This window comes from Micropterus salmoides, unplaced genomic scaffold, assembly GCF_014851395.1.
Source record: "Micropterus salmoides isolate LMB-PRFRI ecotype aquatic unplaced genomic scaffold, ASM1485139v1 Ms_hic_scaffold_22, whole genome shotgun sequence".
NCBI lineage: Eukaryota > Metazoa > Chordata > Actinopteri > Centrarchiformes > Centrarchidae > Micropterus > Micropterus salmoides.
Genome location: NW_024041373.1, coordinates 13479178 through 13503475, shown reverse-complemented (window position 1 = coordinate 13503475; position 24298 = coordinate 13479178). Strand labels below are relative to the sequence as shown.

The 24298-nt window shown below is 38.9% G+C and overlaps 2 protein-coding genes across 2 annotated transcripts; one reads left to right on the top strand and one right to left on the bottom strand.

Moving 5' to 3' along the window:
- The first annotated feature begins 627 nt into the window (after positions 1 to 627).
- Positions 628 to 4662, top strand: gfral (GDNF family receptor alpha like). The gene is made up of 9 exons (XM_038737866.1): positions 628 to 753; positions 1050 to 1178; positions 1626 to 1781; positions 1968 to 2024; positions 2151 to 2466; positions 3225 to 3484; positions 3565 to 3645; positions 3811 to 3886; positions 3971 to 4662. Exons 1-9 carry the CDS (start codon positions 705 to 707, stop codon positions 4038 to 4040), a joined length of 1194 nt encoding a protein of 397 aa, XP_038593794.1. The 5' UTR covers positions 628 to 704; the 3' UTR covers positions 4041 to 4662.
- A 2377-nt stretch (positions 4663 to 7039) lies between these two features.
- hmgcll1 (3-hydroxymethyl-3-methylglutaryl-CoA lyase-like 1) lies at positions 7040 to 23391 on the bottom strand. The gene is made up of 9 exons (XM_038737920.1): positions 23125 to 23391; positions 20304 to 20381; positions 19684 to 19791; positions 19190 to 19285; positions 18848 to 18996; positions 18200 to 18263; positions 17223 to 17411; positions 8514 to 8639; positions 7040 to 8134 (listed from the first exon to the last, which is right to left on the bottom strand). The coding sequence occupies exons 1-9, from the start codon at positions 23218 to 23220 to the stop codon at positions 8021 to 8023; spliced, it is 1020 nt and encodes a 339-aa protein (XP_038593848.1). The 5' UTR covers positions 23221 to 23391; the 3' UTR covers positions 7040 to 8020.
- Between the last annotated feature and the right edge of the window lie 907 nt (positions 23392 to 24298).

The window sequence follows — 24298 nt, the reverse complement described above, 5'->3', positions numbered from 1 at the left end:
TGTCTGTACTTTTGCTGGCGTGATGCCAAGCAAGGGACGTGGACTAAAAACTGGCACAGCTCAGAAATTGGAAGATTTCATTTCACATCCGCCCAAAATACTAGGCTTATATAGGCCCAGTTTTCTAAAGTGTCAAAAAAATGTTATACATAGTGTTCATTATTTCATTAGTCTTTGACAACGATAACAACCTTCATTACAGCTGAGGGCAACTGCAGAATTTGGTGATAACTGTTGGTTGGTCATTGCGAGCGACCGCTTTCGCATTGAAGTTGTCATATGATCCATTGTTACTATAAAAATGTTGATAATAGCCACTTCATTATTAACTTAAGTATTTTGGGATTTTCCCATCACACCTGAAAATATATTCCACAGCAAAAACATTTCTATCCCAAACTCTCAAGTCATCAACAATTAAATGTGGTGTTCATTCCTAAAGAAAATAGTGATACCCTCCGAGATTATAAAAACACCCTCGGATGCATTCCCCCAAAAGTCACCCATTCACGCTAGCTATGACTATATCAGAACAAAATATTTGTTTCTGTAACTCTTGAAGGTCTGTTTTGTTCTCAAATTGCATGTGTCATTTCATTACACTGTGCACAGTCCAGCCTCCAGTAAATGTGTTACATCCTGTTGGTGGTGTGTCCCAGCTTAAGTATTGACACCACAAGGTGCATGAGAGCTTTAGTTGTCCAATGACAGCTGTCATGGAGCTGATACGTCTGGAAGCGGCAGTCATACTGGGTGAGTCTAAGACAACTGTTCCTTTACTGTAGAATAAATTACTTTTGACAGTAAAACATCATCTTAAGGTTGCCGTGTGTTGTCAGGAAGCTAAAACTAAGTCTTGTCTGTAATGCATGTATTGTACAGTCAGCAATAATGGGTCGACAATCTGTGATGTTGAAAATGCATAAATACCTGTATTGAACCTGACATTTCTATAAAAACTTAAGACAAATAGTGATGTAAATATAATGTAATACATTCACATAAATAAATAAAACATAAATGTGTATATTTATCTACTTGTATTTCAGGGGTTGTTATTCCTCATATATTCAGCATCACCATGCCCCCTCCACCTTCTGGCTGTTTGGTGTCTGTGGATCCCTGCATGTCAAATTTATGCAAGAGTGAACAGGCATTTTATGGCGGCATCTGTGAGGGTAAAAACCAATTTACCATTTCTGCTGTGGGGGATAGGAACATGGTGTTATCCTTATGTTTTCTAGCGGCATTATAAAAGTAATGATTGCATTTCCTCAGCAGGCTAAGGACGTGACGCTAGGTAATTGAATTGCACTTGTAGGAGTATAGCTTAAATGTAATAACAGAGGCAATATCCTGGAGCAAAGTTTATATAAATAAATAAATAAGTAATAATAAAAAGGTCCTATACTGCCTTTAAAACGTATGTCAGCTTCGTCATTAAAACCCTGTATCATGAACTATAGTGAACCTTATGTTGTCTGCATAGCCTATAAGTGCATATAATCAGCAAGAGCAACAGTCAGAGCAGCAGGCACATGGGAAGCACCTGTTGCACAAACAGCACCTTGCTTGCTAATGGAAAATCCTGTTTTTCTGCCTCTCTTGTGTTTGTGTTATTCAAGATGAAGGGTGCAAAATAAAAGGCTCAGAGGTCTGTAACATGACCATCCAGACCATACTGGACCAATTTCCCTCTCTGCAAGGGTGTGTGTGTGCCTGGGAGGAGGAGTTCTGTGACTCCATACAAGCACTGGCCACACAATGCCACCGAACACCAGGTGCAGTATTCTCAGTAGTCTCTGAGATAAGCATTTATAGGTGAAATTACATTTGTGTTTACCAAAGGCGATCGGATGTACTGTATGAACGAACACTATTGTGCTACAGAATGAGTGTCGTGAATAACAGACTCGCTTTAATGAGAATTTGTTGGAGAATCGTGTTTCCGTGTGTTTTCACAGCAGCTCAGCAGAAGAAGAGCACAGTGATGGACTGGCAGTCAAGCGGTTTGATAGGCTATGGTAATTACTTAAGGTTTAACCTCAACTTAAATATAACAAGAAGATAAAATGGTGTCCTGAATTCAATGAGTTTAAAAGGGATGTTTCTGCGATCTTAAAACTCACTCACTACATTTCTTTTTGCAGTGTACGATGGTGCTGGATCCTGCTTTGACCAAATGGAAGTTTGTCTCCGTGATGCAGTTTGCAACAGGTACCTAGCACCTGTTGCTCAAGCATGTATGACAGACCAGTGCGACCTTGACCGATGTCAGCAAGTAACTCAGCAGTTCTACGGCAGCATGCCCCACAATGTTGCAGAGATGCTACTCATGTGTGAGTGTGAGGCTTCGGATCAGAACTGTCTGCATATGAAAACGGCTCTGCACAGTGGCACATGTGGAGACCAGACCTGGATCTGCCAGGATACAGTTGACCAATGTGTTGAGGACAGTAACTGCAGGTATGTTGCTATTTTGTTATTTAAATCAAGACTAAGGCTGTATGTCTTTGCAGGTATCTGGCCAAAGTACTGAAAAAAGTGTTGACTTGATGATGGCACTTGAAATGTTAGGGTTCACCACAGTTATGTCTGTACCAAATTTCATGGAAATCCATCCAATACTTGTGAAGATATTTCATTCATAAACACATACCAACAAAATAGAGTAAAAGTCTCGGGATCACCAGTCATTAGGGTATATTATCTGGGAATCACCAATGTCTGTACAGAATTTCATGGCAATCCATCACTCAATAAAGTCAATAAAGTCTGTACCAAGGTGATGAGCTGACAGCTAGTGTGGCAAGTATAAGTTCAATTCAATTCAATTCAGTTTTATTTATATAGTGCCAAATCACAACAACAGTTATTTCTGAGCACTTTTCATAAAAGAGCAGGTCTAGACTGTACTCTGTGATGATAATCAGTTATAGGAGAAATACCAAGCCAGTTATTGCTGAAGCGTTGGGAGGGAACCTGGTATATGGCTACATGTATATAGTACTTTTATCCAAAGTGCTTGTCAATTGGCTTCTCATTCACCCATTCTCTTGCCACAATGGCAGCGAGCTACCATGCAAGGTTTGATAAGGAAGTATCATTAAAACAATAGTCTATCCACAATGATGAATGTGCTGTGTCTGCATTTTTCTCTGAACACCCATAAAGCAAAGCACCCAGTGACTGCACCTTAAACAATGTTTTGTCTGACTTGCCAGAGACCTGTTAAAAACTTTCCGAACCAAATGCTGGAGCTCTGAAGAAGCACAATGCAGCGACAGTGACCTCTATAATGAGGATTGTTTCACCCAGATGGATCCGGCCCTGATCCTTGGTGCAGATTCTGAATGTAAAATGGCCTTCTTGTCCACTTTAGGCACCGCCCTTCACTATCCTTGTACATGCAAAGGAGTACACAATAATGATCTACTGACGTGCAACATGATTCATGATGTCTTTCATAACAGATCACACTTCAGTGAGTAGGATTTTTATTTACAAGACATAATTAAATGTGTTTATTGGAAACATTTGAATGCATTTTTATGTGTATTTCAGTGACATATTGGAAAAGCAGCAGTAGTCCTTCTAAACCTCCTGAAATCAACGAATCTGAGCAAAGTCACACATGGTCACACGGTAAATGTCCATTTCAAATGTAGCATTTTATACTGACTGTGTTGTGAATTACTTAATGCCCCTCACAGATTATTGGCTATATACTGTTGGAGAGATGGATGGATATCTATACGGTTTTATACATTTAGAGGAGTTTTTAACATGTTGAATATTTTGTATTTTCAGATTATCTACTGTATACTTTTGCAACTGTGCTACTTGCTGGAGTTGTTATATTAATGGCTGCTGTTAGTACAGTATGGTAAGTGCATCAACATTAAGTCGATGTGAAATATAAGTTTCCCTGATATTGAATGACAATACATTTATGTCTTTTGTCTTGTAGGATGTTGAGAAGGAAAGATAAACCAAAATTTCACCATCCGCAGAAAAGAAACTGTGTTGTTATTCTCTGATGATTATTCATTTATAAATTGTACCGGTGTGTCTATCCTGTTCTGTTTCACGTATGTCTTCAAATCAACATTTTGTTCCGTTTTAACTCAAAAATATTTTGGATGATTACATTTACATAAATATCAGTTTTTCACAATGTTGATAAGAATAGATCCACAAAAATGTACATTGAACATGTCTTTTGTAGAGCATCCTGGTCCTTGTAACAGATGAAAATGTTGCTATAAGAGTAGTCTGAATGGTAATGCTTTATAAAAAGAAAATCAATTTCAAAGTGTTGATAAAACCTATGTTTTTACAGTTAGAAATGATGCACATGTTAAATACTCATGTGACAAGATCTAATGTATATCTGAGATTTTTAAGTAAGAGGATTATCTGTAAACTCTGGATTTTCTCTGGAAAAACAAAAGGAACCTTTCTCTCTGATCGATTTTGAAGATTGATCTTTTACTGCAAGGTCTTTCCATCTGTTTCACACTGACTTGAGCTATCAATCATTCTAAGAAACATAAAAACACCTGACACATTTGAGATTGCTTTATGTCAACATATGTCTTTTTGGTGATTAGTCATTGTAGGCTTACACTGTATCTTATAATAAACTTCACTCTGAAAACCTTGAACGCTCAGTTTGTTCAAAATGCCCTCATACTACATGCTGTATTTTGATCCATGGACAAAAAGCAGCTTTTAAAGAAAACCCTGCAGTTTAACCTTTTAAATAACACAGATGTGAGTGGAGTGGAAGAATAAAAGACACCCAGTGACAAATATGTGTTTATTGTGGAAAACTTAAAATCCCGCTGTTCATCTCTATTTAAATAACACTTTAAATTCAACAGGGCTGATCCAAAGTGCTCTACAGAACAGAAAAATAAAAGGGAAATCAAACCTAATGTAGTAAAAGGCCATAATTTTATGGTGAAGCTTGAAAGAATAGGCTATCTATCAATAGAGTGAGAAGTATGGCAGGAGAAGGGAAATTTCTTAGTTTTGAGGCAGCTGTTGAGACAGCCCTGTTGCCATAGCCTGTAGTCCTGGATCTCAGGACAGACAGCAGTCTTTGGTCAGACAATCCCAACTATCTAAGAGTGTGATAAGGGGACAGTAGTTCTGAAATGTGAGCAGGAGGAGGAGGATAATGAACTGCTTTTCAGACAAACACTAAGCTAAAGACTAACACAGCTAAAATAATTGAAAGTCCAGACTTTCAATTATTTTAGCTAATAGAGAGTCAGCACAGAGAGGTGAGGATGTGAGTAATAGTGTCCCCTATTTTCCATACGGAAAGACCCTTGCATCAGGAGGAAGTCTGAGAGTAATGAGTTGCTGCAATCATAGTGGGTGGATATAAAGGCCATGTTAGCTTTCTCCAGGTTAGACCCAGAGAATTGTTAATAGTTAGGAAACAATGCGGAAGCCTGATTAAACTACTACAAATCTCAGTTCTTAATTGAAGATTTGTTTGAAGGTGAGTTGACAAATACACACAACTTACCAATATGTAACTTTGGGTTTGTTGTCTTTAGTCACTTTCTGCTAGAACATTTTTTTTAAAGTAAAAGAAAGGAAAGAATCAGAGGGAGGCACCGGTGAAATCACAGTAATCAACAATATCAAATTAAAATTTAAACTAGTTTTATGAAGTATCAAATTAATACAATGATCACATTCAGTCTCAGACGTTCCTTGACAGAAAGCTCATCCAACATTTTTAAATCAATTACCAAAGTTCCTAAGAGAGAGGGAAAAAACTTCAAAAAGATAACTATTCAGACAAAAATAAAATTATAGGTGTCCATCTCCATCACAAAAATATCCTTTTTCATAACAAACAGTATCAGACATTTTATATCTGTGCTGTTTCTGTATAATCTAAACAATATTTAGCAGAAGAGAAAAAAGTCTGGACAGGCTTCACAGCTACGGGTTGTTTAGAGTCACTGTGTACAGTTTCACCTGACCAACATGTCCGGCTGTGGGAGGAAGTTTCACCACAGGAAGCCTACACAATCATATGAGCGATCATGACTGTCAGTAAACACACAGCCACATGCAAACACATAAGTACTGCAGACAGAAAGCCCCCCGCTGGTTGGAAGCCAGAACATTCCTGCTGTGAGGCTGCAGTGTTTAACACTGAGTCAACCATGAAGATGTAGAGTGTAAATAGAGCAGAGGAAGAGTGGGATGAAAGGTGAAGGGTTTGTTTTGGATGCTATTTGCTGCCTTCTAGGTTTTTCTTCATCTTTTTCTTCTGGTGTGTATCAAACAAGCTTTTTGATAGCAGGATGATCCATGAACATTTTTTTAATATAACCTCTTATTTCTGTCTCATCTTTGCCACCATCTGTGTTTTGGGTCGACCTCTTGTACAAGAAGGCAGTCCTGTTCTTCTCCCAGGTCTCTCAGGGCTTTGTGCTTCCTCTCACATTAGTTTTCTCGGCAGGGTTTCAGCGGTGCTGAGATCTTTGCTTTTGCTTTTTACTCCCACAGGATGATGTTCTGAGAGGTTAGGTCCAATAATCCTGCTTCACTTAGCAACAGCTGCTGAATGGATTGCTATGTAATGTTATATACAGTATAAAGTTACATGTCTTTATATCATACATAAATCCTCTTTTTCTCATCTTTCAGTTATTTGTTTTAGGGTCTTAAGAGGAAACCGATTGCTCATTTCCATCCTAGTCTGAATCAAAACCTCACTGTGAGAAATAGTGCATCAAAATTCTAATTCCCAGCCTCTAAAAAAAGACCAGCTTTCACTCTCGCATTCTAATTAGACAAATTTAATAAGATGATTGCCATTATCTATTGTAATCACCTTGTAGTAACGAGCTGAATAGAAAACTAGGGTTACCCTGAGTCCCGAGGAACAGGACAGAGACAACGATAACATATGGATCATTTTCATTTAATTTTTCTCAAGCACAATATATAGTGTTTATTCATTACCATCTTGTTTGAGATAAAATCTCATTAAAAATCAGTGTCACACATTTAACATTTCTATTTTATTACGTTTTACAGATTGCACAATGGGATGTAAACAGACAGGAGAGACATGAGAAAATACATCAACATTAGACTTATACACTCACACAGACGTTCCTCCCAGAGAGTAACTTATTTCATTGTAAATGGCAAAAAAAAGAAATACAACTTCTTAAATGATCTTTGGCAAACCTGAAATTGAGATTGCTTTTAAATGGTTATTTTTGTGGTAGTTTCAGAAGCGTCTTTTCAATTGCTACTCACAGGATCTGAATGTGTATGAAAAGCTGAAAAGGTCTTTGGAGAAGTAAAGTGCATGAAGCAATTTTTCATGTTTTAAAAGCAGGAAAGAGCTTTTTCTTTTTTTGCAGTTTGTCTTCTCTATTTATTCAAATGATGATCACCGCAGATATTTCTGAAGTGATAAGTTAAATTCAGCAAGTTGCCAAAGCAAACTACTAAGCCACTGAGCTATGCAAAATAATAAAAGTGACTGACCTTTACTGGGTTTATTTGGCAAAGCCAAATGAATATGAGAAGGTAAAATACAAGTGGATATTCAGCCTTCAAAAAGGCCAATATGTATTCACCACTTATCATGTCATCAATCTGGACATTTATCACAAATGAATACTCTTCTGTCTGCCTCTAGTTATTTTCAAGCCAATGTGCCAGTGCTTTTGTAATGTATTACCATTCAGAGCAAAAAATAAGCCAAACTGGATGATTCACTCAATCATAATAACCATTCTGGTCCCAACAGATTCCAATTTGTGGAAATGAATTGAAAGGAGCTGAACTTTTTGGACACCAAAACACAATGTTGATTATTCTTGAGATAAATTGGTAGAGATACCCTTTGACAGTTTAGAATAAGGAACAACGTACTTCAAATACAGAAGCATAGGCGACAAATATGAAGACAGCAAAAACAAGGGAAGCACTTTAGAGGGAACAAAGTCAAATACTTAAATATGTACCTTTACAGAAACACATCACTACGCCCTCTTGCCTGGCCAACCTTGGAGTTTGTCTTGCGACATAAAGCATTGCAGATAAAGTCACCAGCCTCTATAACTTTGGTAAGGTTCACCCCCTGCAAAAAAGAAGAAAAAAAAGGTTAGAGTTAAAATGCAACGTCTACAAAGAGTCAATTTAAAGGCAAGCTGCTCATGAGTATAAATTGATGTGTGCAACAGGTGATAGAAAGCTAAACTGTGGTGACAACATTCCACCAGCAGGGGTAGGAATTGTTAAATAAATAGTTCCTGATAGGAGGCATGCAAAACTGGGGGCTTGTGCAAGTTGTGTAAAACCACTGATAAAATAAACATTTACAGAGCCATATGTTTGCACAGTGATCTGTTTATGTAAGTGAGCTCTCAGAGATTGTATGAGTTTGGTTGATCTGTTGGGATTATACAGACATAAAATACAGCAGGTCTGTCAAAAGTGTACTGTGAAGATATACTTACAGTTTCAATGCCCATGCCATGGAGCATGTAGAGAACATCCTCTGTTGAAACATTGCCAGATGAACCCTGAGCGTACGGGCAACCTCCCAGGCCAGCTACTGCAGAATCCACCACACAGACCCCCATCTGCAAGGACACACAACAGAGACATTCAGTACCTCCACGCAGGCTTCACCTCAGGTTAAAATCCAGGAACAAAGATCCTTGTTCTGTTGGATTGTTCTGCCCAGTGCAGCGCGCCTTGCCAGGGCTGCGGTCGTGTTTTACAGCTGTTTAGGAGAACTGTGGGCTTATGTCTTGAAGATGAGTGGGCACAGAATGTCCCACAGTACAGCTTAGTCATCCTCTTTGTCAGCTCAAACCACCAGCACCACATAATTACGGCCTTGTTCATATGAGAGGAACACTATAAATGCTGAACAGATCATTTCATATGTTTCTGATTCTCCTGGTTACTCATGTTTTTACAGCACTACGCTGCCCTTAAACCATAGGGATTCACTTTCTTGCCACACTGAGGAGAAATTTTTTCCTCGGCTGGACGGTGTCCTTTTACAGCAGGGCCAACAATACAGGAATTATAACTTTACTACACAAATGTGCAGTTGCCACAAATAATCATTAAGGCCATAAATGAATTCACTGATGACCTTGGTTAAACACGTGCCTGTCCTCTGGTGGTCTTTGTGCAGAAACGTGAGAATATTTATACCTGCAAGAGATACATTTGTTTTGTTTGCTTGCTTGTTTGGCTCATTGACTTCTTACAATCAACATAATTGTTATATTTTATGGAAAACTTTTCTGGGTTGTTTTTTTTCCTTTTACTGCAAACAACAAGCAAGTCTCTGGCCTCCATATGAAACTTAATGATGCGTTTTCAGTTTCTTTTATTTTTCTTTCAATGCTTTTGTTGGACAGATTACAAAACACCTTAAAATGTTGCTTGGGAAATGTTAGGTTACTACTTTTATTTGGGAGTTAATGATGCAAGAAGGGTTAATTTACAATTTCTCTGAATGCACGTATTACATAAAGAGAAGAATTTTCTCTTCTTGGATGTGTAAACTTTGTTTTCACACCAAAAAATGATAAAGCCAGACCTTCAGTTTTTTCAGAGTCATTACAGGCTAAGGTCTCGGGATGTTTTCCACATGTCCCTGGGATCGTCATGAGAATATTAAAGATGTTTTCCAGCTTCCGTGGCAGAGCCAGATGTCAGAGGATCCCACTGTGAGACAAAATTAACACGCTAATCCCCTCAGTGGCATCGGGTCATGAAGGACTTTCACCCCACGGAGCAGAACCAAGCAAGCTAAATTAAAAGTTAATTAATCTCTGTTTCCTTTTTTTAAACAATGCTCCTAATTGGTTGCTTTTCCTCCAGACAAGAATCTACTTCTTTCAGTTGCTGTCTGCGCCAGCCGTAATTGCTGTTTGTGTTGGCAAGGGAAGAAGAGGAGGTGGGGTAGAAGGAGGAGGAGATCTACTCCGGTGTGTGCAGTGCACAAGATTTCCAGACCTTGGTTAAAGCCAGAGCAGGATATTGTACTAGGCAGAATTTTTTGTAGTATAAACACAGAGTTGTAATCTACCATGCCAATCCTCTCGCTTTCAGCTGCTAACCGCGCAAGGCCAGGGGTCTTTGGCATACTGTTTCCGAGAGGAACAAAACGGACCCTTCAGCAGCGTGCCCTGTTCCTCTGGACACTAATCGCAGAGGAACTGGTGGTCAGCAGCTCAAGCTCGCAAATGCTCAGTTAGCTTCACACTGCCCAGAAACCAGATGTGCACTCAGTGTTAAAAGCCATAGTCAGTGAGCTGTGGACATATTAAAACAATACATTCTTGGGTAAAGACACAGTGCATTTTCAAACTTGCATGATTTGGGATAAGCCAGTTGACATTCCACACTCTGAGTGGACAAGGCAGAAGATGGACACGCTCCCATTAGGGTTTTATAACTGCGTCAGAGAGACAAAAACAGAGAGTGTGTATTCACTGAAGGTTGCGAAGCGGTGAGGCTTTACCCACTGCTACATAAACTGGGAAGCTGAAAGAAACTGTCACAGATCCACTACTGACACATATATCACCTTCCAAGAACGCATATAAGCACGCCACTGAAAAGCAACATCCAAGATACTGGAGGGCAGCTAGGAGATAGACAAAACAAACACATAAAGAATAAATAAATTTTATTTTATTTCATGATTTATATGAGCATAGAAAAATTCTGAGCTATACAATGAAGTCATTCACAATCCACATCAACGTCTTCATAGATTACTGACTTTAATGAAAGTGGAACAATCGATAACCATGACAATCTTTCTAGTCTTTATGTTCAGGTGAAAGCTGTGTGCGGTCAGTAACAGGTAAAGAATACTATCAAATCAAACCATATTTAACTTTATTACACCAAAATACAGAAAAATAAATCTCCTTAAACGATCCATAAAAATATAGTAGAAAAAATAATTAATGGCATTAACACGTGCAGATTGTGGAGACAGACATGCACCTCTTCATATTCTTATTGACCAATTTTATATTTTTACTACATTTATATAGAGAGGTGTGTGTGTGGGTGTTTGCTTCATGTGTCCTTTGCATTTGTCTGAAAGATGATACTTTTGTTGTTCTTTGTGATGTTTGGGCTTGTCGGTTATTGTAAGGTTCTGAAACCGCATTGCACAATTATTTATATGTGTATGTATATTTGTATAATAATAACAACTGAATGGGCTGATATAGTTTTTATTTATTTTTTATGTGACAATAATCTAAAATAAATAAATGTTATGTTCTATGTGTGTAGAAAGAAGGGACTACAAACCTTGTGGTGTTTAATGAAAAATAAATAATTGATGTATCTGTTCTGTAATGGTTTTTATTACATATCCTTCCATTTATGTTGTTTCCTCTTATACTGTATGTGCTTTGATGCAGTTTTGTTTGCTTGCTAGTCTAGTTTTTTTTTCTCTTTAATGTATAACATCAACCTGCCCAGGAGCTGCAGATGAATATTTGCCTTATACTGTAAGGCCAATTTCAATACATTTACATCTTCTTGATGTTAATTATTATGTGTTGTCCCTAACACCAAAATGAATAAAGTATGAAATGTAGTACCAAACCTAGATAATATTATTATATTACATACATGTAGTTTTTTTAATTAAATGTATGAATGCACTCTTTTTGTTTGTTTTGTAAAATATGTGTGTTTAAAACAGTTTCTATAAATAAAATGTATTATTTGTCATTTAATATTTAATTCTATTATAGTTTATTTAGCTGCAGAGTGTATAATTATTGATTACTGGATTTCTAAGTAACAGTAGGGAAAGTATGATGACTATGATGATCACAATGATGGCTGATGATATAGATCATGATATGATAATAATGTTATACAGCAAATGTCAATAATAACATCATCACCTCACACCAACAATAAATTAAAGAAATACATAAAATCAGGCCAACACAAAGCTGTATTGAAGTTCAAAAATCAACACAGTTGCTAAAATAAACTTATTGACTCTGCACAGCATGTCGTGGTTTAACGTGGACAGAGACATAAGAAAAAAAACTGAAGATGGATGTTGTTTTTAGCGGAGATCTTGAGCGTGAGCACAAACCGGTTATATTGTATTCCCCCAGCTGCAGCAGTACACAATACACCAAAATTGCAGGTAAGAATAAATAATTTTCCTTGCCAAGCCTGTGAAATCTAAGTACATACGTTGTCATTGTGTGACCTGCCAGGAGAAGGTTTGTAACAAAGCCCCCCCTCCCAGACCTCCTGAAAAAAAAAAGAAAAAAGGTACAAAGACTGAGGAATGTCTTTATCAGGAACAAAAGAGGTGACTCAGGACTGACAGCGCTGGGGGAATTCATTTCTCTCCCAGTTGGTGGTGTGGACTTCTGGCACACAGTAATGAAAAACTATGATAAAATCTTTCATTTCCATCTTGTTTATGGGTGAGCAAATGGTAGGCTAAATATTCCCGGCTGCTATTATTTTCTGTGGCCAGGGGGCAGCTGTGTTGAATCATTCTAAATATGATCCACAGAGGAATTTTACCGTCCCTCTGCGCTTTTTCACTCTGCCATCCAAAATCAGCGCTAACATAGACATTGCTGATCTTTTCTTCAGTGTTACAGATGATTAGCACCATTGACAACCAAGAGAAAAGCATCAATATCAGAGTAAATCAAACCATAATTTCCTTCAAATAAATGCTTTACTCTGTTATATGTCCTGACAAGAGTTGACGTTTCAACAAAAGTATTTGTTTAACATCAGAAAACATCTAAATAAAGATGTCAATGCATCAGTTGTTTTAGATTTACAGAAATTAGAAAATATCTCAATTATACTCTACTATGAACCATATCCATAAGTTAATATTTATTTGGAAATAAACATGTAATCAAATTTGATGGGATAGTATACAGAATACAGCCAGAAGAAATAACTGGCCAACTTTTGTCAATTTCATAAATAAAATATCAGGGAAATAATGTGAAAATATACCAGCTACATACATGGTACCTAGTTATTGTATTTAACACTATTATATTAGGGTAATTTGTCTTTGGCGGGCATGTAACTCTTGATAATTATGTTTCCAGGTCTTAAAACTAGGTCTTTGTTATTCTTGGGTGATACTGTAAATGAATTACATTACCACAGTAATTATGCAGTAATTTTAAAACTAAAAGTCACAAAACATAATTACCTTCTGCCACACCAGATATTTACAAGTTCTACCAAAGTTTATAGAGTTGTGTATGCAGCTGCAGCGCCATTCATCACGTGTTCGAGCAGCGAGCGAATGAAAGGATCATTTTCCACTGGCCTTTAAGCACAGCATTGTCAGAGAGTTCAACAGCCAAGCGACAGATGAGTTAGGAGCCCCCCAGGGCCCTTCTATCCACCTAGCTCTCAGTTTGCTTTGTCCAACAGACAGTGAATAGGTGAGCCTTTGTGCTGACCCCCTTACATCTGCTGACCCACCCAGCCCCCAATGAGCTTCCTCCTCTGAAATGACAATGTGCTCCAGAGAACTGATACAGCCATATCTGCGTTACCTCTGTTTTATGTCTTGAGTTATGTCAGTTTTACACTCGCTATGGGCAAAGTGGTAAAAAGCACCCAGACGCGAGCTCTTCCACAGGGGTTTACAACCTAATTACACTTTTGTGAGCTGCGTAGAAACAGAGTACATTATTGCAATAGTCCATGATGGGTTTTTTTCTTCACTACAATACATGTGACTGTCATGGAAGGGCCCTTTGGAAATATCTTATGTTCATTAAGATTCTGGGAGGGGTTTTTTTTCCAAGTGGGCAGTTTGTGAATCATCTTGCTTTGTGGGGAGGCTTAGATCATGTTTCTTAATGCCCCTCTTCCTTGTTGACTGATGGTTCCTGGTTTTCTCTGTGTCCCATTGTAACCTACACATTTGTTTCATACGTTTTCACTACTCTCCAAACAGAGGATACGTTTATAATGTCGTAAACTGACGCAATGTCATTAAAGCTCAGGGCAGAATGGGGTTTGTAGGGAGTTTCATAAACATTTGGACAGCAATACATTGTTTTACACTTCAGCATCTGTTTAAGTGGAGAATGTGAACAGTGTTTTTGAGATTTATACTAGATGAACACATTTGTGTGTGATTATATTCTTGTAAGCTCTAAAACACGTGAATTTGATATGATTTCAAACAACCTTAAATAGCCAAGATAAATAGCCATCAGCCTAAAGGAAGATTTTAAGGGAATTTAACTTCCTTTTGCCTGATTCAAGTGGAAAATAACCACTACTTATCCTTCGCTCTTCGTAAGAATGAAAACAATATTCTATTATTGAATGTAATGTAACGTATGCCTCAAAAGTTGTCTAAAAAGATGGATTGGGAGCAGCTTAACATATGATTATCCCCAGCAGGAATAATGATTTAAAGCAGTTAGAAAAGACTTGTGATCTCCACAATGTTGGCAGTTACTTAAGGAAGTTGAAAGATGTCCTGGAACAAGAATCACCACCTCAACTTTGCCTCCACATCTGGTTGCTCGTCTTCATGTCATCATGAGTAACAACATTGATTTATGCAAAGGCTGGGCATTTATCCATAATCGGCCTGTGGTTCTCCACAGGAGTGTTCGTGTTCATCAGAAGAAAATGGATGTGCATGTGAAGGAGAAGGTGCCCAAAGAATCCCCGCCAAGCCACTGCAAAAGCAGAAAGCTGTCAAACAATTTAACATGAGGGGACGAGCAGATCAAGAGGATGATGCATCACTGTCTGGTGCTTGTACAGAGGAAAATCTACTCTTCCAACTCTGAGGTAAATTGCCCCCCTCTTCTAACCATGCCAGTAAGCCCTCTATAGAAAAAACCTTTCACACCCCTCACACAAAGATCAGGATGTTTTTTTCATATTTTTCTTCACATAAGAGACGTGTGGCTGATGCCTATCCTCCCAGAATTATCAGAGCCTGAGACCAGACCTGAGAATATTTAAATCTTTCTCAATTTCAGAGATCCCACATTACTTCACCAAATTTGCAGAAAAGTCAGGGCTCTCCTCCACTCTATTTTTCAAAGATGTCTGCTTGATGTCTGCCAGTTTTTGAGAATTGGCAAGCTCCTTTCTGGTCGTTTCCTAGAATTCACAGGCCCCTCCACCCAACTTGTGAAGCAGTCTTGGAGCCGTTCCACTTTCAATTTAAGAACTTCCAGAAATGCCAGGTGCCTTGAGCAATTCTTACACAGAGTAAGGCAGCACAGTCTTGACAAAGAGAGCAGCATTTACAAATCTTTACCGCAATTTGTTTCAGAGAAATGGATAGATTGTTACTTTTTTAAAATGTATTATATCTTGACCTTTGTTTTTCTCTTTTGCTTTTATTGGTGAGGTTTATGTCTTTTGTGTCTAAAGGCCTCTTTTAAATAAAGGGTGTATCCTTTACATAATAAAACTGCTTACATGTGCAACAATGACGGTACAGAGGGTCAAAGTTGAATAAGTTGATGCAGTTATACAAAATGCAGTGAATGTTCTTGATATATATAGTTTGATTAATATCATATTTTTGTCAAAACAATAAAATTCAGTACTTAAGTCTTAAAGGGGCGTTATGGAGTTTCCAGAGGCCAATAGCGGTGCGGTTTTAAGATTGCTACCAGGCGTGTGCTCGTACGCATGCTTGCTTGAACTCATGAGCGAGCATAACCCGAAACACAACCACTTTCATACAGAAATCCTGCAATAAACACAGGAACACCAGCATGCAGGCTGTGGCTTTTCACTCAGACATGTTCAGGCTCTGTTACTTCAATGTTCCCGTCTCAGAGGCAGATCAACACCGGCTCCGTAACGTTACTTCATTCAGCGCAGCCAGCCGCATATCGGCACAATCCTCCCGGAAAAAAGGCAGAGTGACAGCGGCTATAGACAGGCAGGGAGACAGCTTCACACAATATAGTGGAAACTCAGGTAAACCCCTACTGCAACGTTACAGTAATAGTTTTATCAGCTGCAGGTTGAACTAATCCATGCTTGTTAGATGATCACGGTACATTTACTGCATTTAGTCGACGTGCTACAGCTTTAGCTCGCCTGCTGCTTTCGGTAACTATCTTTACTATCTGTGTATCTTTCACCAGAGGCTCAGCAATGTCAGCACAGCTAAATGTATTGGATGATAACGAAACGGGTAGTGAGCTGGACTGAATATTATAACGAGATTGTGTCACACTTTATAATAAGACCGCAGTACTGTAGTGTTAGTGCATGGCTCTTCCTCTGGGTTGTTGTCGATGTGAAGTTGCAGTGTTGTATATTATTGTGGGTCACGTTAGTTACAGCGAGGTGGAGAAGCTATGAACCTGAGTATTGGTAAAACCACAATAATCCTAAACTGAACGTTACGAAGCAAACAGAGGCAGGTCCGAGCTAGTATAGTGTTAGCTGGCTGCTTCTGGCTGCATCACTATAGGCTAACGTTAGTAAACAAATCGCTCACCATTTGCTTTTTACCATTATATCCTTTCTTGCAGGCTAAATCAACAGTGGTACACAGAACAGTAACATGGGTTGCGTTAGTTGGTGAAGTAATGTGGAAAGCGATATAACTTTGCACCGGATAACATTAGCAACTGCTCTGCGTTAACCGGTGAGCTAACGTGACTTTCTCTGTGTTTCTCCAGCTTTACTAATGCTCACTGTGTTCTTACTTGACATCATCTGAACCCGTTTAATCTGATGGGGTTCAGCACATAAAACTTTATTGTTTTGTATCCTTACGTGGAGCCTGTGTTTTGCTGTGAGATGGTTGTTTGATGGTGTTAGTGGACTGCACGTCATTAGCTACCGTGTTGTCGCTGTAGTACCAGAGAGGCTCGGGAGCGCGCACAGGGCTGAATCCGACCCGGAGTCCCCACATTAAAAGCAGAATAGTGGCTGATGCAAGTAACAGAGAAAACAGGCGTGTGCTTCCAAGTGAGTTTTGAGCCCATTGACAATAAGGCAATGAAAATTTTATTAATTTCATAGAAAAACTTACATATAGTCCCTTTAACTGAAAGATTAAGAGCTTATTACCAACACTATATATATTTTGTTTTTTTGTTTTTTTTGTTGTTGTTGTTGGTTTGTTTGGGTTTTTGTTTTGTTTTATGAGTTCTTACCTTAAGTGCAGTAAGGATGTTGGGCAGTGCTTGCCCGTAAGTGTCATGGCAGTGAACTGCTACAGCGTTGGTGGGTACCTCCTTCATTACACTCAGCAGCATCTTAAACATGGAACCTGGAGTACCAACACCGATGGTATCCCCCAAGGAAATCTCATAACAGCCCATTTCATATAACCTCTTTGCCACCTAAAAAATAGTGAAAATATGGTAAAATGCTTTATTAAACAAAAAAACAACACCTAGCTCTGTCTGCAGCAAGCCATAATAATAAACTGACAATAAACACAGGAGTGAATTCTTTAGCTTAAACATATTTTTCCAAAACTTGAAAACAAAAAAACACACACCACCCTATCCCCAGACTATTACATATGCTGCTGAGATAACACCCTGCTTTCCTGTAGTTTCATGAAATGAAAGTCATCTTATAAATTTATTGCATGTGAAAACTGAGGAAAAATGTATTCCAAAATGACAGATTACTAAGAAAAAAATACATAGCAGCCATAACATTATGACCAACTGCCTAATATTGTGTAGGTGCCCCTTTTGCTGCCAAAACAGCTCTGACCCGCAGAGACATCGACTCCACTAGACCTCTAAAGGTGTGCTGTGGTTTCTGAAACCAAAAGGTTAGCAGCAGATCCTTTAAGTTCTGTGGCGCTGCTCGTCTGTTGAATCAGGCTTCGCTCCCCATTTGCATCCATAAACCATCGTTCAGCTATTATAACTTCGCCCTTGTCAAAGTCACTTAAATCCCTACACTTGGCCATTTTTTTCTGCTTCTAACACATCAACTTTAAGGACACAATGTTCACCTGCTGCCTAATATATCCCACCCAATGACAGGTGCCATGGTAACGAGATAATCAGTGTTACTCACTTCACCTGTTTTCTAATATGCATATCATTTCAAATGAATCATTAATGTTTTCTCTACTGAATGTTTCAGGAACCGCAAAGGTCTGTCTAACCTCAGCAACTTTGGAAGGCTCAATGTGTCCCTCGTGGGGGCATCCAAGGGCACAGGAAACATATCTGAAAGAGGACAACTTCTGTGAGAATTTGAATGTGTTGATATAACATGATGTTTATCAGTGAGATACAAAAAATATATCCATGAGATTTGGTAACAGATCTGTGATTGGATTTTGGTGGTGATCCAGATCATTGCCATTTGTTAATTATCAAACAGTATTTGGCACTTAAAAAATGCCATTGTTAGTCCCCTCTATTTTTTATGTATTTATCTCTTTTTGGACAGAGAGGTTCATGTAGCCTAATCTAAGAAAATGTTACACTCGCAGTGGCCTGCTTTTCCATGTATAACAAAAGGCTAACTATATTCAGTCACTGACCCTGTTTGGTTTGCTTTAATGTCCATCTGGACTTGTGGTCTACTAATGCATAGATATAACTTGGTGAACATCTGGGAGTTTGCTATAAGGTATCATTACTGAAGTGTGTGTTTTCTCCTACATATAGAAACTGCAGTATTTCCCACTGTTTTCATTTGGAGTAAAAAACAAATGTGATAATCAGCATAAAATCAGAAAGTGGGTAGCCTAAGACATATGTGTTTTTACTCATTGTGAGTGACAATTAATATCCAGAGTACTAACCCGCGGACTGGAATTTGTTGCTCTTTGGCAGCGTTAATGACTTCTTCAAACCTCTGCATGCTTTCATCAATAGAGCAGTTAATATTCTTTTTACTGAAGGTTTCAGACGCTGACCCAAACACCGCCACCTCAGTAGCACCAGCTGCAACCTTAAAAGAGAAGAGAAAAATTAACTTGTAAAACAGTTTTGAACGCTGTGTTGGAGTCACACTTATGTAAGTGTAGGAATTATGTGGCAAAAAAGGACATAGCGCCAAACAGTTAACTCAAATTGACAAGCATGGGTAAGTGGTTGTGGTTTATAGCAGAGATCGCTGTGCTGAATTGAAAATGAATGCTTACAGCATCCTGGAAGCCTTGCATGTTGGGTGTCAAAACAGGGTAACGAACATGAGGTGCTCTCTGGATTCCTCTGAGGACATCAGTGTGGTCTGCCATCTAAATGAAGAGGGGCAAAACATATGACGTCGAAAAATAAACCTCTAACATCATCTCAACATGTTCCAGAGTATACATCAACCTGCATAAATGTTTTCACATGTCTGAAGGCAGCAGATAATAAATAAACAACAGCATTACTTTTTCATGTCATATTTCTCAGTATAAACAGAACATATGACGTTTTAATGTTTGCTTTTTCAGGAAGTATATAGAAATTCAGTTTATGACAGGAATTATATATATATATATATATATATATATATATATACAAACACACACACACACACACACACACACACACCAAGGGTGCTAGAGGAGCAGGTTTGTGCAGACAAGAAAGAGAGCCTAATAAATCACTCAACACTCTTTTGCTGTGCACAAAGAAGAGTTATTACCTGCGGTACCCACTTTGAAGAGACAAAGCTGGTGGCCTCGATCACAGGCAGGCCTGTTCCTGAGAGCATGTCTATCAGCTGGATTTTCACCCCTGTCGGAACAATTTCCTGGGGAACAATGAAACTGAAACAGCTCTTTCTGGATTTGATTCCACTCAAGATGGGAGGTACATCAAGCAGAGAATATATGGTAGATTTTTCTCTTTTTGCTATGCAGCTTGACAATCACATTGATACCTACATTCAAATGCTGAATCTTGCACTTGCTGAATATTTTGAAATCTTATATTCCTCATAACACATTGTGGTAAATAAAATTATCCATGCATCCCATACAATCTGTAAAACTACTGGCATGCAATAAGGAAATGATAAAGCAGTGACATGCTAGGCAGAGTAAACTAAGCCAGAAGCCGTGTCATCTTTCCTATTCAATTTCAAAGAAAATTTGAAACATATGCTCCTGGCAATTATGGCACACAAACCATATGTTATGGATTGTTTGATGCATGAAAGATAAAGGAAAAAATGGGGGATTCCTGGGATGGTCACGTATAGTATACAAAACAGGGATGCATATAAATATAAATGAGATTCGTGACTGAAATGACAGTGTATACCTTTTCATTTTGAAGTCCATCTCTCGGCCCAACTTCAACTATTTTAACAAACTCTGGATACTCATGTCCTGTAATGGGCTGGAAATATATCAAAGAGAAGCAGAAGACAGAGTAAAAAGAGCAATACCACTCAACAGGACACTGAACACAAGCAGTCAGTCATCCTTTTGGCTTGGGATGGTTCAGGACATGTTAGTTCTAACATGAACAACTGTCTACCTCAAAACCAGATGAAACCTGAGAACCAAAACATAAGCCTGTTATGCAAGTATGATGCAAGTAAGAAAATACTGGGAAACAAGGTAAGGGTAACTCCACACAAACCACAAGGGATATTGTGTGAATTTTTCTGGTCTGAGCCTTGTAATTTCAAAGAAAAAGCTCAAACGGTGATTAAAGATTACAGCATTTATATGCAGTAGCTAATAACTTCTTAAACTGAGTGAGTGACATTTAAAAACACCAACAACTGCGAAATTAATCTATCTAATCCTGTTTTTGTCCACTAGGGAGCAGAGAAACAAAACAAGCTAACAGATGTAACAGTTTACAGGTGCTGGTCATATAATTAGAATATCATCAAAAAGTTGATTTATTTCAGTAATTCCATTCAAAAAGTGAAACCTATATAATGTATACATTCATTCCACACAGACTGATATATTTCAAGTGTTCATTCCTTTTAATTTTGATGTTTATAACTGACAACTAATGAAAACCCCCAAATCAGTATCTCAGAAAATTAGAATATTGTGAAAAGGTTCAATATTGAAGACACCTGGTGCCACATTCTAATCAGCTAATTAACTCAAAACACCTGCAAGGGCCTTTAAATGGTCTCTCTCTAGTTCTGTAGGCTACACAATCATGGGGAAGACTGCTGACTTGACAGCTGACCAAAAGACGACCACTGACACCTTGCACAAGGAGGGCAAGACACAAAAGGTCATTGCTAAAGAGGCTGGCTGTTCACAGAGCTCTGTGTCCAAGCACATTAACAGAGACGCGAAGGGAAGGAAAAGATGTGGTAGAAAAAAAGTGTACAAGCAATAGGGATAACCGCACCCTGGAGAGGATTGTGAAACAAAACCCATTCAATAATGTGGGGGAGATTCACAAAGAGTGGACTGCAGCTGGAGTCAGTGCTTCATGAACCACCACGCACAGACGTATGCAAGACATGGGTTTCAGCTGTCGCATTCCTTGTGTCAAGCCACTCTTGATGCTGAGAGGTCCAAAGTTATGTTCTCTGATGAAAGTAAATTTTGCATTTCCTTTGGAAATCAAGGTCCCAGAGTCTGGAGGAAGAGAGGAGAGGCACAGAATCCACGCTGCTTGAAGTCCAGTGTAAAGTTTCCACAGTCAGTGATGGTTTGGGGTGCCATGTCATCTGCTGGTGTTGGTCCACTGTGTTTTTTGAGGTCCAAGCTCAACGCAGCGATCTACCAGGAAGTTTTAGAGTACTTCATGCTTTCTGCTGCTGACCAACTTTATGGAGATGCAGAATTCATTTTCCAACAGGACTTGGCACCTGCACACAGTGCCAAAGCTACCAGTACCTGGTTTAAGGACCATGGTATCCCTGTTCTTAATTGGCCAGCAAACTCGCCTGACCTTAACCCTACAGAAAATCTATGGGGTATTGTGAAGAGGAAGATGCGATACGCCAGACCCAACAATGCAGAAGAGCTGAAGGCCACTATCAGAGCAACCTGGGCTCTCATAACACCTGAGCAGTGCCACAGACTGATCGACTCCATGCCACGCCACATTGCTGCAGTAATTCAGGCAAAAGGAGCCCCAACTAAGTATTGAGTGCTGTACATGTTCGTACTTTTTATCCTTTTTTTGTATTGGTCTTAAGTAATATTCTAATTTTCTGAGGTACTGAATCTGGGATTTTCATTAGTTGCCAGTTATAATCATCAAAATTAAAAGGAATGAACACTTGAAATATATCAGTCTGTGTGGAATGAATGTATACATTATACAAGTTTCACTTTTTGAATGGAATTACTGAAATAACTTTTTGATGATAATTTAATTATATGACCAGCACCTGTATTCAGCTGTTACGGCTAACGCGTTAGCATACAGTGCCTTCTTTCATATCCTGCAGTTATGGAGCAACATTAGCATTCATTTTGAGTCGTTTTTCTGTCTACCTGACAAATAACTTCTATATCCACGGTTATTTTTTACTCTGTCTTAATGTCCAACAACTCCTGAAATAAATATGAGTCTTGACGTAAACTGTCTTCACCAACTAAACAAACGTTAAGTCACTAGCTTGTGTTGCTAAGCAGTTAGCTAAACTAGCTTAACCTTACAGTAGAAGATAAAGGCAATGTAAGTTAATGTAAGCTACTAGTACATTTTATGCTACTTTATACTTCTGAGGTGCCTCGTGAGTGATTTTATAATTTGTAAATATCAAATATATTTAATACAAGCTTATCGGGCTATGTGGTCAGTGAGTAACAGTAATGTTATGTGAATGTACGTTAAAGAACCACTATGGGCAGCCTATTTGTCCACCTGCAGTGAGTTAAACAAATCAGCAGGCAGCCTAAATGGAGCTAACGTTAACTTACACAACACATAAGAGAATAATGTAGTCTGCATCTTTGTCATTTTCAGCTGATTCAGGAAACAATTTACCATACATATTTACAGTAATGTGTAAAAGTATAACAAAAAATCAGCATCAAAACTGTCAACAACAACGTTAGTTGGCTGTTGTGCAGCCTCGCTGTCATAAGAGAGTCATGTGGCAGAGCATGTGCAGCAGATTTGAAACAACAAAAACGACTACGCCCACCTTCTCCTCTAGCAGCCAGCGTTTCAGCCATGGATAGTCCTGGACGAGTTGCTCATAGCTCAGGCAGTGCTTCACTGTAGTGGGTACGTTACCCATCCGAAAGGCTGCTGCTCAGCCCGCTGCACCTCCGTGTCCTCCGAGAATAACTCTTGCACAGACCGCTGCAACTAATAAAGCAAATTGAAGCGTCCGATCAAAATGCTAATGCAGGCCCGGACGATGGAGGGCCTTGCTGCATCAGAGGACAGCTGCAGGCGGTGAAGGATGATTCAGCAGTTGCCTTGGCAGCCGCATCCCTACCAGGGAGGGGATCAAAACAGAGAGAGAGAGAGAGAAAGAGAGAGAGGAAATGGTGTGAAGCAAATTGGCAAATGGAGCGATATGGGAAATTAGAGCTATAACTTTACACTGGGAATTCTTGTGGAAGCATTTTGAGGAAAATGCAATGATATGTGAATCTCCCCCCAAAAAAGAATGCAGGTGCAGGACAGAAAAAATATAGAAAGAAGAAGTTTGTACAACTGCTAATCGGCTCCTAATGATTTATAAACAGACCCAGTACTGACTGCTTTGTTCACAGTGAAAGCATTTTAACCAGTGTTCTCGCAGCTTATGTTTTATATTTTGATGCAACAACAAGATTAGATGCACATTCAACTCCCCGTTCTAGTGAGAATACTTCAGGGAACCAGGCTGCTTTGATTGATCTCCTGTGACCTAAACAGTTGAGGGGTTTCCATTGCCAGACGTGACACTGCTGCCAATGTCAACTGCATGGTGTAATAAAATCCCTTGTTAAGCCAGGGCAACATTTACCAGAGAAAGAGCCATTCTTCTGAACCCAGATGTTAACAATAGAGGGGCTTAATGAAGTCCTAGCATTCAACCATCTCACCACGCTAAACTGCTCTGTGATGAGAGACCTCTGCCTCTCTCAGGGGAGGAGGGCGACTCATATGATCAGCCCTGAAAAAGCCTTTTTTGTAGCAGACTTCAAGGTTGATGTCTATCAGTTGCCACCCCCTAAAATTTAAAATGCCTTTTGGTGTTTCGCCTCTAATCACTTATTCATGGTCCTCTTAGGCACAGAAAAGCAAGGACCGCAGAAGCATTCATAGTTGAATTTTTAAGTATTTACTTTTTACATTAGACCAAATCAGTGCTGGTCTGGTTT

Coding starts and splice junctions, on each gene's coding strand:
- gfral (XM_038737866.1), top strand. CDS start 705: ATGACAGCTGTCATGGAGCTGATACGTCTGGAAGCGGCAGTCATACTG. Junction 754..1,049: donor GGAAGCGGCAGTCATACTGG/GTGAGTCTAAGA, acceptor CTTGTATTTCAG/GGGTTGTTATTCCTCATATA. Junction 2,025..2,150: donor AAGCGGTTTGATAGGCTATG/GTAATTACTTAA, acceptor TTCTTTTTGCAG/TGTACGATGGTGCTGGATCC.
- hmgcll1 (XM_038737920.1), bottom strand. CDS start 23,220: ATGGGTAACGTACCCACTACAGTGAAGCACTGCCTGAGCTATGAGCAA. Junction 20,382..23,124: donor GCTGGCTGCTAGAGGAGAAG/GTGGGCGTAGTC, acceptor ATATATTTCCAG/CCCATTACAGGACATGAGTA. Junction 8,135..8,513: donor ATGGCATGGGCATTGAAACT/GTAAGTATATCT, acceptor TCTTTTTTGCAG/GGGGTGAACCTTACCAAAGT.